At 37.2% G+C, this 15,033-nt stretch overlaps 1 protein-coding gene across 1 annotated transcript in view; it reads right to left on the bottom strand.

Moving 5' to 3' along the window:
- GFM1 (G elongation factor mitochondrial 1) overlaps positions 1–11,933 on the bottom strand; it is a 43,088-nt gene extending 31,155 nt beyond the window's left edge. The window contains exons 1-6 of the mRNA XM_032224884.1: positions 11,818–11,933; positions 7,742–7,894; positions 5,891–6,023; positions 4,181–4,385; positions 2,933–3,049; positions 866–1,016 (exon numbers count right to left, since the gene is read on the bottom strand). Of these exons, the coding sequence (XP_032080775.1) occupies positions 866–1,016; positions 2,933–3,049; positions 4,181–4,385; positions 5,891–6,023; positions 7,742–7,894; positions 11,818–11,865 (807 nt within the window). The 5' untranslated portion in view covers positions 11,866–11,933. The remainder of the gene's footprint in view (positions 1–865; positions 1,017–2,932; positions 3,050–4,180; positions 4,386–5,890; positions 6,024–7,741; positions 7,895–11,817) is intronic.
- Positions 11,934–15,033: the final 3,100 nt, after the last annotated feature.

The following is a 15,033-nucleotide window of genomic DNA, read 5'->3' as shown; positions in this document are numbered from 1 at the left end:
GATTTTGATGTCCTTTGAAGATAATTCTCAAAGTTACAATAAAGGAGGACATGTTAAATTTTGATTGATCTCTCTGTAATCCTAAGAGCAAGAGTGCCGAGTTATACTTGCCAAATAATAGCAGGGAATTGAAGGATGTTATGCCTGGCCCTGAATGCATCCAATTTCAAAGTCCCAGGTGTAATTCAACACCGTCCCTGTAGATAGTAAGTATTCTGGCTCTCCACTCTATGTAAAAATATAACTTAGTCCAGACATAACTCAAACATACCCACATTTTCCTTCCTCCTCCTCCTCCTCCTGTCAATTTTGCTTCATAACAATTTGCTTCTGCCTGGTGAAGAGTGCTTAGAAACTCAATGATTTTGTAAATGGTTAGGTATTGTTATATGGATTACTACTATCTCTAGTCTTCTGTTTCAAGGTTAAGAAAACTGCCACTGTTTAAGTTTTTTGTTTACCTTTGTTTTAAAAAAGGAACCTTTTTCTAAATGGCTGAAATATCCAGCAGCAGAGACCCAAGAAAAGTTCACTGTCAGAGTATCTATCATTTCCCCAAAACTTTATGTCACTACTTTATTTGAGTGCCTATGTGTTGATTCAAATATTATTGAGACTAAGAAAATAACAAATACTACAAATACTCAAATCGCTCTATGTTATCAGTGTTTTAGAAAGCATTAAATTTAAGTAAATTGTAGAGTATGAAATAATTTTTACCCTTCTTCGATGATTCCTATGAAAGTATCTATTTTGTTTTGCTTCTGTCTATGCATAAGGCTGCTCTACACTAATAGTAGAAATACTTACTCCAAAAGCCTTTACTAAGTTTTTGAAAAAGAAAAGAATGATTAAATTCTCTTACTTTCAAATCAGACACTGTTGGGATTTTCTCTTCAAGAAAAAGCTCTCCAAGTTTTTCATCACTGTTTGCGACACATTCAATCAGTTCCTGGCGGCGATCTGAGGACTCTGCTCTGAACTCAGGAGGGATATCATCGTATTTAACAATCTGGCTGCAGCAACAGAAAAAATAAAAAAGGTCATCAATATTCAGCTTCAACTATACAATCTGGTATTTTGGACAGCTGGCTTGAAAAGATTTATAGTGATGTGCGGTGAGGTTTATGGCTGGTGAGGCACTGACACAGTGGTGGGTTTCAAATTTTTTTAGACTTGTGGACTTCAACTCCCAGAATTCCACAGCCAGGCATGCTCAGTTCCGATTTAAAGCGACAGCATGTTTTTCTTCTTTGTGAAAAAGTTTCCTTCATTCTTTTTCTTCTCCCTTCCCCTCCTTCCTCCCTCCCTCTCCCCTCTCTCAGACACATGCACACAGAGAAGTTGGATTGGACTATCTCTCCTACCCCCTTCCCTCTCTCACTCGCTCTCTCTCAAACAAACACAGAAGTTGGATTTCAATATATTTTCCAATGGCTTGAAAGCAGCTCCTCTGCCATACCGCCCCACCCCCATTCCCCTGCTGCCTTCCCCAAACACCTCCACCATTGAAAATGCAGCCTGCTGTCGGGGTGGGAAATGCCTGAAACGTAATAAAGCCCACCCACCCACTCACCTCCTGCTTGCAGGCTGGGGGAGAGAAGAGGCAGAGAAGCCGGAGGGGAGCCGATCCGAGCCTTTGATTGCAGGTGGAGCCACATTGCCTTTTCAAACTTGTAATCAGTGAAGCTGGGCTTATATAGTTTTATCCATGTGTGTGTGTGTGTGTGTGTGTGTGTGTGTTTGAAAAGGCAACGTGGCTCTGCCTGCAATCAAACTACACTTGGGGAGGGATCTACACTTGAGGATGAAGTTTGAATTCCTCCCCCTCCCTCCGACCCACACGTATCTTTTCTAGCTGTTTCAGAGAGGATTTCAACTCTGCTCTTGCCTGTCATCATGAAAAGAAAAAAAAATGTAAAAGGAAAAAGGCAAGAGCTGAGGTCAGCCTGAGCTAGTTGCTGCCAGAGTCACCATGGATGACTCTGCTTAACTGTTTAAAAAAGCTTCTAAAAAAGTGCCCTCTACAAGAGAAGGCAGGAGAACGACATCTCTCACCTACGTCAGGAATTTTTAGGCTTTTAACTCTTGCTTAACTCTGCTCGAGTGATCATAAAATGCCTAAAGTCAGACTAGATGAGGCCGTTGTTTTTTAAACAGTTAAGCAGAGTCATGCACGGTGACTCTGGCAGCAACTAGCTCAGCCTGACCTCAGCTCTTGCCTTTTTCCTTTTACATTTTCTTTTCTTTTCATGATGACAGTAGTGAGGCTCTGCCTCCCCTGCCTCCCGATTGCACGTCCCTGAGTCTCTAGTAGCACACATACTGATAAGTTTTAATTTTCACCTTCATTTAATTTTTCCAGTTTAAGAAACCCCAGCCCTATGAATATGATTTTATAAATTTCCAACTATTCAAATCTACAGCTATACAACCTTTGGTGATTTTATCTAAAGGAAATGAATAGGAAGCTTTAGATCTACAAACTAATTTCTGCATGCTCCAGCTGCTCTGCTCTTCTGATTCCCTGCAGCTTTTTTGTTAGCCAGTAAAAAGAAATCATTATTGAGTACCCAAATCCAGTATTTTATCAGTAAGACATCACAGACCGTGAAGCCAATGTGGACGCAATGCACCAATCTATTATTAAAACATCTAGAACATGGGATAATCTACTTTCTCGTCCAATTTCTCACTTTTCCAAAGATAAATGGATTAAGGCTTAGATTAAAAGGCATCAAGCTATATAATGAGCCATGACTAGGTCCATATCCGTCTTTTAAGAATGAAGAATCTGGAATTATTTGTTTTTGCTAAACAAGGTTTACTGCATTGTTGAGATCTTTAATTACTGAAGTTTACTTCTAGAAGTAAAACTCTACCTGAAGGACATGAAACATGTCCCTTATATTAGGAAATTTTAGCACTTTACCCAAAGTCACCATCAAAGTATATGGCCTTTTCTTCAATTAAATCAATAACTCCTCTGAGTTGCCCTTCCAGTCCCATGGGAATCTGAATAAAAGCAGCATTCTGCTTCAGCTTGGTTCTGTAAAAATTAAAAATATATACAATTTCTATACAGACCACAATGATAAATAGTCACAAAGTCTATTTCTCCCCTTATGAGCCCATTTAGCCTGGAAGAATGATTGTGGATTTCTGTAAAAATAATAAAGTTGAAAATGAAAGCACTAGAGATAATATCTGAGCTCTCCATCATGACTTGTTCTCTAGGTTTTGACTGCAGCTGAGCAATCTCTTTGGTGCAATTCTGTTTATTTGACATGAATTAAGAATCTGAGATATATACAATACAATGTAATAGCAGAGTTGGAAGGGACATTGGAAGTCTTCTAGTCCAACCCCCTGCCTAGGCAGGAAACCCTATACTGTTTCAGACAAATGGCTATCCAACATCTTAAAGACTTCCAGTGTTGAGGAAGAGACATGCACAAATCTAGGAAGAGACATGCACAAATGATAAGACTTTTATTTTAAAACTGAAACAACATATATTTACATTCTTCAATTTACATACTTCAGTGTAAATATCTGCAAAATTCTTGACAGATAAAACATTCTAAATGTTTCCCTATATTATTCAGAAAAACATAATCGCCTGTTAGTGGAATTGTAAGAGTCAGATGAGCAAATACTACTATTACTATTAAATTTGTACACTGCCCAATTCTCAACAAGTTTCAAACAATGCAACCATCACAGGTCAAATCATGGCTGATAAATTTAGAATGTTTTCCTTATGATTTTATGGTATTTATATCAGGCGATCATCAGCAATCTTATTTCACACAGTCTTGGCAGAACTAGAGAAACTATATATTTATATTCATAGGCAAGTTCTAGTCTCAGAGACACAATTTTGTCCAGCTGACTTCATAAAAGGAGCAAATGACTGCATTTGGTGATCATTAATTCAGAATGATTATATAATTACAAGATTTAGAGTGAAATTAAGCAGCTGGCTTTAAGGGTCTTTTTCATATTTTATAGTGAAATTATTTATATACAATAACGAGGAGATCATTTCTGTATCAACTTACAATAGCCTTGATACGAATTGGCAGGGATTTCTATTTTATCTACTAACATTTTGAGAAGGCAGCTCACAAGTTAGGTGACAGATAGGTGGGATGCATTTAAATTGAGAAGTCCCTACCTTAATTGTTGTATGGCTCTGTTTGGATTGGCGCCCATGCGATCCAATTTATTGATAAAGGTCAAGAACGGAACATTGTATCGCTTCATTTGTTTGTTGACCGTCATTGTCTGGCACTGAACTCCTCCAACAGCACACAGCACGAGAATGGCCCCATCAAGAACTCTGAGTGATCTTTCCACTTCAATTGTGAAATCAACATGCCCTATAAGTGAAATAATTGTATATACAAAATTCAAACCACCTTAAGATTCACTGCTGTTACTGAATTCACGCCACATGTTTTTTTTTTAATGGTTTTCAGAAATGGTAAGCAACAAATGCATGCTAAACCAGCATTTCATTGAGCATGTCACTGAATGACTCTCCCAAAAACTTACATACTCTATTAACAGCAGATTTTAATCTCTCAACTGGCTGAGAGACTTGAATACCGTCAGCAAATTGACAAAACCATCAATCAAATGCCAAGGCAGCTTTTCTTAGAATAGATTATATCCTGCAATTGTACCTTTAACACTGAAAGAGTATATTTGTACCACAGGATGGAAATGAGAGGTCTTTGGTGCTTTCTGAATTTGGTTATTTTCTTGCAGATGTTTCATTTTACCAGACAAGCAACATCATCAGCCCTAGTATCTAAGCTCAGACAGCACCAAGTACCCCTCACCTTCAACACCATCAAATCTGCCTATCCCAGGACTTTAATGGGTGGATATAAAAATACCAAACCCAATCTGAACACCTGGACGGCTATGCAACCAACCATAATAATAGATTTCTATAGGAAGTATTGTGTGCGTGCTACCAATGAATTCTGATATCTAATTTTCAATGTAGTAACTGCCTTAGTGCTGCTGGGAAAGGGGAGCATAGATATGCTGAGTAAAACTGAGAACAACCAAATCTAAACATATAGTTGCATGCCAGCATGTGCTCATTCATATTCACTAAAGTTAAGAAGAATACGTTCAAAATCTCTTTCACAATTATCTTACACTATAATTACTTCAAACTGATGCGCTTTAAACATAAGAATGTATTTATTAGACTTCTATTCCACCTTGCGTTTGAGAGTCCAAGAAAACATATATAGTATTTTTTCCTCTTATTTGTTCCCACAATAACTCTGTGGGTGGTTGGACCGAGAGTGTCGGACTGGCCCTAAGTCACCTAGTGAACTCTGGGTCTAAGAATGGACTAGAACCTGGCCCTGTCTGCTCCTAAACAATGCCTTAATCATTATATTACATTGTTTAGACCAGTGGTTTCCAACCTTGGCAACTTTAAGACCTGTGGACTTCAACTCCCAGAGTTCCTCAGCCAGCTTCCAAGGTTGGAAACCACTGGTCTAGACCACAACTCTTACATTCTCAGCCGGCAATTTAGAGGACCATCAGAGTGGGAGAGGTTGCTGAATGACTTGATGGCCATGCAAGTCTATCACAATCAGGCTTTCTGTGACTGATGAGCCAGGCAATACAAAACTGAAATGAATATGAACATGGCTAATCCAATTTCCACTTTATATATTTAGAAGTATTCTGCTTAAAAAGCAAGTATAGTGTGAAGTTTCATACTGCCAATCCTATTTGCTAATCAGTTGTAAAATAAAATCACAAACTAGATTTGCAAGTTATCAAATAGGTTTTTTTTTACAGCAAATAGAAATGAAACGTGGGTAAATATGGTATGAAATGACCACGTTACCTGGGGTATCAATTATGTTAATATTTGTGTCTTTCCACATGGTGTATGTAGCAGCAGACTGAATAGTGATCCCTCTCTGTCGTTCCAATTCCATGGAATCCATCACCGCACCGATCCCATCTTTCCCCCTTACCTAATAGGAAAGAAAGCAAATCAATATATCTGCATATGCACAGCTATCCTTTTATTTAGAATAAAGCTGTTGAAAGTCACTTACTTTAGCCCTACTTTGATTTTTCAGATCAAAATCTAATACTAAACACAAGAGAAAGGGAGAGAGGGAGGTTTTTTAAAAAATAATAAAAGAGAATTGTTTTTAAATGATTATTTAAAATGACACAAATTAATGAAGAGTTCACGTCTGATTTTAAGCTAACAAAAAACTGTGGTACAATGATTACATCAGCTTTGATATACATCCCCAAAATACCTATATGTCTAAATGGGGACTAAGCCAATTAAGCTTGAAACTTTCATACATTTATTCATAATGGCCAGATTATTAATAGGAAATGGATAATGCATAATTCAAGCCACATAGATTGAATTGGTCTTGCAAGTAAACAGGTCATTAGTGTTACTATTTCTAGACAGCCTGGATAGTCTTGCCTGAAGTTCAGATGCCCTCAAAACATTTTTTTTCCTGCAAAGCCAATCTTTTCAGCTCATTCTTGAAGTTGGGTATAAACTTCAATTTAAATGAAAAAAGAATACCCAGAGACAATTAAATGCACCCCATTCTCGTATTTTCAGATAGTAACAATTTTCTATTATAGTGTAAAACTCTTTGGATTTTTAGAATTTTTGCCTGTCACTGAATTCAAAGCTTTATGTGGGTTCCACAGACATATGGAATGAATCTATGTGAATAACAGGATCAAAATTTGATGCCTGTTTCATTTATTTCATAAGCAGCCTTCAAAATGTAATCTGCAAATCACCCTCTACATTCAGTGAGCAGCCTATCCCAATATTGTATGTTCCCCATGTTGCACTGCTTCAAATCAATAGCAACTGAAAATTTTCTAACATAAAATACAAAATGTGTTGAAGTGCTGCTACACATCTATGCAATTATGATCTGGGCCTTTTGAAAAACAAAATAGAATTTGTACTTTTTTCATCCATTTTCCTATAAATGTTATCATCTACACTTCAGTTTTAACTGGTACCCAAATGGGCTGATAGTTACCCACTGAAGCAGCAAAGCAGCCCAATATCATATTAACTCTGTCTTCATATTTGACACTTGAAAGAGATCATGAATGCAATGTTTGGTTTCTACCAGATTTAAAAATATCCCATGCAGCTTCTCTTCTCTCAAATTCTACTTCTGATTCATTTGTACAAAGAAAATTTTCTCCAGCACTCTAGAGATCCACATAATAAGCATCAAACTTCATAAACAATGATTTTCACACATAGGTGTTATTTTCACCCAGGAATTTCAGAAGATGGAGCCATAAATACTGGTTATAGCCAAGGGGACAGAGACCCGTGGATATTGCTGTGGGGTTCTGACTTCTTGGATAGCCTCATATGATATCCCTATAATGATTCCGATAGGCAACCATGCTTGGAAAGATTCATAATCTTCTCCATTTAAGTCTATAGCCCTGACTCGATTAATAGAGTCCTAGAGTTTCAGATATTATTTATTATCCACCTTTGTTATATTTTTAACAATATAGGATCAACTATTGCCACCTATATGTTCTGTTTGTTTCATGCCCCCTGCATGCATGTCATCTTACATTTTACACAGTGTTCCTGGAAGTTGACAATAAAACAGAAAAAATGAAATTAAAGAATGCCAATCCTCCCCATTGGTACCAATGTATTCATAAATACCTCATGCATTTCTGCTATCTTTCCTGTGTAAAATAGAATACGTTCCGTTAACGTAGTCTTTCCCGAATCAATATGCGCAGAAATGCCTATGTTCCGAATTCTTTCATTGGGAAAAATTCCTGAAGAACACCATCTGCAGCTGTATAGCATGAGCTGGGGAAAAAGCATGAGCTTGAGCAATAATGTAATATATATTAAATGCAAAATAGGATTCACATACATGTTTAATGTAATAACCTATTCAGTGGTTCTGGTATGACAGCTCCCACTGTTACAATGAATAAAACTAATAGTTTAATTGGAGTTAGGGTTGGGCAAGAAATTAATATACTTTCATTCATTCATTCATTCATTCATTCATTCATTCAATCAATTTCTATAGCTGTCCATTATAGTCAATGACTCTGAATGGCTTACAATTCAAAAAATTCATTATAATTAAAAATACTAAAAATATTTTAAAATGCTAAAAACATCCAGATTAAACATACATAGGAGCAAGATACTTGGCCTGTTAGCAATACAGCCAGGATTTATTTTTAATACTTATTAATACTTATTAATACTTTAATACTTATACCGGTAATCATCAAGTAAATTTTATAAATTTCATAAACATTTTATAAGATTTTTTCACTGAAAAAGAAAATAAATTAATCTGCATTTTAGTGGGAAGGATGAAATTGCTGAATTTTGTGTTACTACTAAAATTTATATTTTTGAAGGCTGTTACTCTCATATTTTCCCCACAACTCTTCTGGATCAATATTTGCTCTTTGTAGTGACAACTGTGGAAAATCCTGTTGGCTTGTTCAGCCTAAAAGGAGCATGTTTTGATAGCAACTAAATTTTGTCTACACAATCTATTAGATTATTCATGTAACAAAAGAGTCCTATCTGAACACAAGCAAAGCAGGAATAATTTCTGGCAATGATCCCCGCTTTGCACATCCAAGTCCCAAAAGATTTATGACTACCTTCAAATTTGTTCACAACATCCTGGAGGGCCTGTAATCTACAACTTGAGAATTTAGCTTAAGTGTAAAAGTTATTTTAAAAAGCATTTGGTAATTTACTGGTTGGTCTCAGCTACAGTAGCAATGGATACACCACTGAAAGGCCTGAAGGTCTTGAAAATGAATCATGAAAAAATGATTGCTAGTATTTGACCTCAAGTTGACAGGCTTATTCAACTAACATACTGAATTAGAACTTGGACCCACTGAAATCAATGGGGCAAATTAATCATGACTTATTACAGATATTACCATCTTTCCCTGAAAATAAGACAGGATCTTATTTTCTTTTGACCCCAAAAATAAGTGTTTGGTCTTATTTTTGGGGAGATATTATTTTTGAGGTTCAGGAAGCTACGAGCGTGGTCACCTCATGGCTGCTGCTCTGTTGCAATATTTTCAAGGAGGGCTTATTTTCAGGGGAGGGCTTATTTTAGCACATGCGCTCAAAAGCCCAATTGGGCTTATTATCTGGGGTGGTCCTATTTTCAGGGAAACAGGGAACATTAGGAACTATGCAGCCATATCCATTTTATAATTAAATATTTAAAAAGCTGTACTAAACAACAGTAGCTTGCTACCTTTTTTATCTGAGCCCTGCTTCAAAGCTGTACCATAAAAAGAAGAGAGAATCTTACATGATATTGCATATAACCTGATTCTTTACTGGATAATATACTGTATACTGGGATAATAGTTAACATAAGCCTAAGAAGGGAACATTTCTAACCTCCTTTCAAATTTTATGCAGGGAATATCATTGGAAGAAAACAGTCTCCTTCCTCTGATCAAAAGGAGATGTAATAGGCAAATATATACTTATTCAAATCCAAGATGGATTTAAAAGGGGTTTTTTTAAGAGAAGAAAATTTCCTAGATTTTGACAATACAAAGCTCAAATCCTCTCCATAAGCTATACCTTGCATCAGCTGTCCAAACAGGGAGACATTAAAAGTGTGAGAATGATAGCAAAATATCATCTGTGTTAACAGCAAAAAAGCAGTAAGCAATGAAGATGTTCCTGCTTTCTTATGTAGGAGTTAAAATATGCCAGTCCCATCTGCACTGAAGTACGTTCAGTTCGCTTTTAATGGGGGAAGATAAAGAATTCATATTTGTATATATATTTAACAAATAATAAAAGATTAGAAAACAAATAACATTAAAAGGTTTGCCATAATGAAAGCTTTCATGGAATTGTGGCCTACTTATCAGATTCATCCAATAATGGATTATGTACACTGGGTAAAAAAAGATTAATAGCCACCATATAGAACAAAAAAAAAATCCTGCTGAGCAACATTTGTTAAGAAACATTGCTAGTGGTAAAAGAGAAATTCAAAATTTAAAACTCTTCATTACGAATATGCTTCCAAGTTAATTTTGGATAGCAAAAAGTATTTTCAGGCACATGTGAAACTTAAATTGATTTTAAAAATCTGAATGTGTCATTTCAACCATTTCAGGCAATACTGTAACAATCATTCCTTACAAATCAAACACTGTGTGGCAAGAACTGTATGTTGCAACAATAAACAAAAGCCAACAAAGATTAGCAAATAACTGTAAAGTAAAATTGAAGTTGCAAGTTCAAAGTTGCACAGTCCATTGAAAAAAGGTGAATAGCATAATTTAAGACTTCAGATAAGATCAATTTTAGAAGGCAAAATGGAAATGGTTAAAAGTATTTATTCAAACTAAGTTGCAAACTTATTGGTTAGTTTGGAACAATTCTTGCTCCAGAACTGGGGGAACCATGACCTTTTAATATTGTGTAGCTAGGCCTTCTAGAGTTATACATTGTTCCATTCCTGTTTTTTCTTGTTTTAATCACTCAATTAGGCAGTATGTATTATCTATTATATAACAATGTACCTGACATGTTTGAATACTTTTAAATAATATATCTGGAATAGCTTACCTTCAGATACTCAAACTGCCTCTTCCTTAGTTATGCTTTCAAAGAACTGTTAAAACATGGCTCTTCCAAGAAGCATTTAGGGATGAGATGGAAGACTTTTAATACTATGATCTGTTTTTGTAGGAACAGGATTTTATTGTATTTTAACTGTTCTATCAGCTGTGACTCCTTGATTGGAATGACTTATCAAATGTAGTAAATATATAATTTTGAATGACAACTGTAAGAAATGATCACCAACATTACCTGCAATTTTAGGCTTCAGCAATCAATTATATTTTCTGTACTGTAGTATATTTAGTCTTGTAGGAATTAATGGCATGCTTCATAAATATTCTCATGCTATTTACTTCATTTGCCACAAATAAATGCCAGATTAAATGCCAGAAGAGTTACAAAATCTATGCAAGAATATGTTTCTGAATATTTGTGCTTACTATTTGTTTACCTTCATAATATTTTTTTTCTTGAAGATTCCTAAAATGATAAGAATTTAGCTACAATTTGCTCAGTTATCTTTCCAAAGTTCATCATGAGTTTTCAGCATTCTGAATTTGCACCACTGTTGGCTGGACTTTAGGATTTGAAATTAAACATAACATTCACATTACCATTCAGAATCTATAACTCTCTTTTCAGAAAGAAACAAATTAGCTTAGCCTTCTTTAAGGTTAGAAGCTAAGATCTTTCAACTCAACTCCCATAACGCTTTGAAAGCAGATCAGTTACACATTTTAATCCTCCCCCCAGGTGAAAAAGATTTAATATCAATCCAATCTGATTCACTTTGGCTCCAATAACCCATCTCAAGTGGTTTAGTTTATCCTGCTTGACCAGGGGGCTGGACTAGAAGACCTCCAAGGTCCCTTCCAGGTCGATTCTGATTCTGATTCTAAGAGGCCTACAGCAGGCTGAGCATTACTGAGTATTCAGCTGCCGGGTTTTTAATCTATGGAATAGCTTTCTCGTAGCAAAGAGATTCTGCATTTAATGACAAATCAAGTTTCCCCGCGGAGCCTTTTAAACATTCTCCCCCTCACCCCACCGCCGCCAAACCAGGTGCACAAATGTAGGTACTTTTTCCCACTCAACCTGCAGCTGCTCAGGCTGCTCTGACTGACACCCCCCCCCACTCCTACCTGTTGCCGAGGCAACGCCAAACCTAAGAGTCGCCGACACCTCAACATCGTGAAAGCGCCGCTGCCCCTGCTTCTAGAAGTCACGCCGGGCACTACTCTTACAACTCCATTTCCGGTCTGAGCCGGGTAAATGCTTCCGGAGCATATGGTGCGGATCATAGAGTCACCTCCCGGTCCCGGGAGCCAGCTTCTAGAGCGCCCCCAAACACCTGAGAGGAAAAAAGCGCTTCGAAGAGCTGATCAGGATCAGAACCGAGCTGGAAGGGACCTTAGAGATCTTCTAGTCTAGCCCCCTGCTCAAGCAGGAGAAACTATGCCATTTCAGACAGGTTTGAGCTTAAACTGCCCAAGGAGCTGCTGATACACTTTTACAGAGGAATTATCATCTGCACCTCTATAACTGTCTGATTTGGTTCTGCAACCCAACAAGACAGACAGAGACTTTAGAGGATAATCAGAACTGCAGAAAAAACAATTACTATCAACCTGCATTCCATTGGGAACCTGTACACTATACAAGTCAAAAAGAGGGCTGTGAAAATATTTACAGACCCCTCGCATCCTGGACATAAATTGTTTCAACTCCTACCCTCAAAACGATGCTATAGGGTACTGTACACTAAGACAACTAGACACAAGAACAGTTTTTTCCCGAACGCCATCACTCTGCTAAACAAATAATTCTCTCACCACTGTTAAACTATTCACTAAGGCTGCATTACTATTATTATTAGTCTTCTCATCGTTCCTATCACTCATCTCATTCCACTTATGACTGCAGGATTGTAACTTTGTTGCTTGTATTCTTACGATTTATACTGATATTGGTGGTTTCCTGATTGCTTATTTGTACCCTATGACTATCATTAAATGTTGTACCTTATGATTCTTGATGAATGTATCTTGTCTTTTTATGTACACTGAAAGCATATGCACCAAAGACAAATTCCTTGTGTGTCCAATCACACTTGGCCAATAAGGAATTCTATTCTATTCTATTCTAAGTGGCTGTCCAGTCTCTTCTTAAAATCCCCCAGTGACCATCCTTGACTTACGACCACGATTGAGCCCAAAATTTCTACTGCCAAGCAAGACAGTTAAGTGAGTCTTGCCTCCATCCCATGACCCTTCCTGCCCCAGCCCCCAAGTGAATTGCTGCAGTTGCCAAGCCAGCAACAGTTATTAAATGAAGCTGCCTTCTGCATTGTTCCCGCCAGTCAGAAGATCGCCAAAGGGAGATTACATGACCCCTGGGACACTGCAACAGTCATAAATACATGCCAGTTGCCAAACGTTTGAATTTTGATCAGGTGGCCATGGAGCAACAGTCATAAGTGTGAAAATGGTCATAAGTCACCTTTTTCAGTGACGCTGTAACTGACGTCACTAAATCAGAGATGTTACTAAATGAATGGTTGAGGACTGTATCTGTACTGAACTAAACCACGATTTCTAAAGGTGTGGTTGATCATTTCTGCTATCCCCGACAGCAGATTGCGTGGAAGAAAAAAACGTTTGCGATCTTGGGTGCGCTTCTAAAAGAGAGAGCATGGGGCTGATTTTCTTGTTTTAATCCCGAAATGTTTTCAGTATCCAAAGAATCCTGCCTGACAGATGCATCAGTTGAGTTGAGGAAGCTTCCTTACACGCCACCCTTACTAAAGGTCCTCTCGGAATAGAGCCATAAATAGACTCAAAATCTTGAGATGCTGGAAACTGTAACTACTCAATGTGATTTATGCCCTAGTAATTTTGGCTGGTCTAGAAACAAGTTGAGCAGGGACAGACCTGATTAGACCCTGATTGTGATACCTCCAAGTAATCTCAGGGTTAAAGCCCATTTTGGAAAACCCCATATTTAAGATAGGTGGCAAATATAGGTAGTCCTCAACTTACGGCCACAATTGGGCCCAAAATGTATGTTAAGTGAGAAATTTGTTAAATGAGTTTTGCCCCATTTTATGACTTTTCTTGCCACATTTGTTAAGTGAACCCTGAAGCTGTTAAACTAGTAACGCGGTTGTTAAGTGAATCTGGTTTCCACATTGACTTTGCTCGTCAGGTCACAAAAGGCAATCACGTAACTCTGGGACACTGCAACTGTCATAAATGTGAATCAGTTGTCAAGCACCCCAATGTAAAACATATGGCCATGGGAATGCTAAGTGTGAAAAATGGTCATAAGTCCCTTTTTTCAGTAATGTTGTAACATGAAAAAGTCACTAAATGAACTGTTGTAAGTCAAGGACTACCTGTATGTATAAAAACAAGGGAGTCTTGGGGGAAAAGGTGATGGGAAATTATACCACTGGTAGGAAAACTAACCACATCCACACTCACAGGAACTGAATTTGAGTTGAGCCAGTTCTTACTTATATATCAAATCACTACTAAAAATCCAAAGATCCTGTTTTATCTATCCAACAGCCATATGTATGTAATGAAAGTTTAAAGTGAGTGATTAGCCCACTTTAGTCATCCAGGTGCAACTAACTATACACTGCAAATGAGTCAGACATATTGTAGATTCAGAAAATAAGATTCTCAGCAGTCGTGCTTGTTGATGAATTGAAAGGTCATATTAACTTTTAATGAAATTTCCCAAAGACTTCCCATCAAGAACTCCACTACAAAAGTAATCATGAGAACATACTGTATTGAACTAAGAATTCTAATTTTTTTGCAAGATAGATTTTTCTTCTTCTTTACAATGACAAACACACATTATTTAGAGCCATGTAGATGTAGAGTATGTTGTATCTGTTGACTTCGAAATGAAGAAAGGGTTGTATTTCGATTTTGTCCACATTTGAATTTTTTCAACTCGGAGAGAACAGTGTAGCTAGGCAACAGGAGCCAAATATTATTTTCAGGCAGAGAATCATCAGCGACACCAGTCTATGTTTGGAACTTCTATACTGAGAAAGTGGAATGCCACCAGCACACATATAACTGTTAGAGCTTTTGAGCATCTTTCATATTTAACTGCTGCCAGAGAACCAGAAATGTATCTAAAACTTTGCCAAGTTTACTCGCTGCTACACACTAGAATATTTCTCAAGACAGACAATTTTAAACGCTCCCCCCTCCAATGACCATGCAAATATCTGGCAAGCACTCCTAATATTGGTATCATACTATTCATCTAATCGCTTTAAAGAAACTACCGTATATACTCGAGTATAAGCCGACCCGAATATAAGCCGAGGCACCTAA

The sequence above is a fragment of the Thamnophis elegans genome, chromosome 10, assembly GCF_009769535.1.
Source record: "Thamnophis elegans isolate rThaEle1 chromosome 10, rThaEle1.pri, whole genome shotgun sequence".
Taxonomy (NCBI): Eukaryota; Metazoa; Chordata; class Lepidosauria; order Squamata; family Colubridae; genus Thamnophis; species Thamnophis elegans.
The sequence above is the reverse complement of the archived record's forward strand: the minus strand, read 5'-3'. Positions and strand labels throughout refer to the sequence as shown.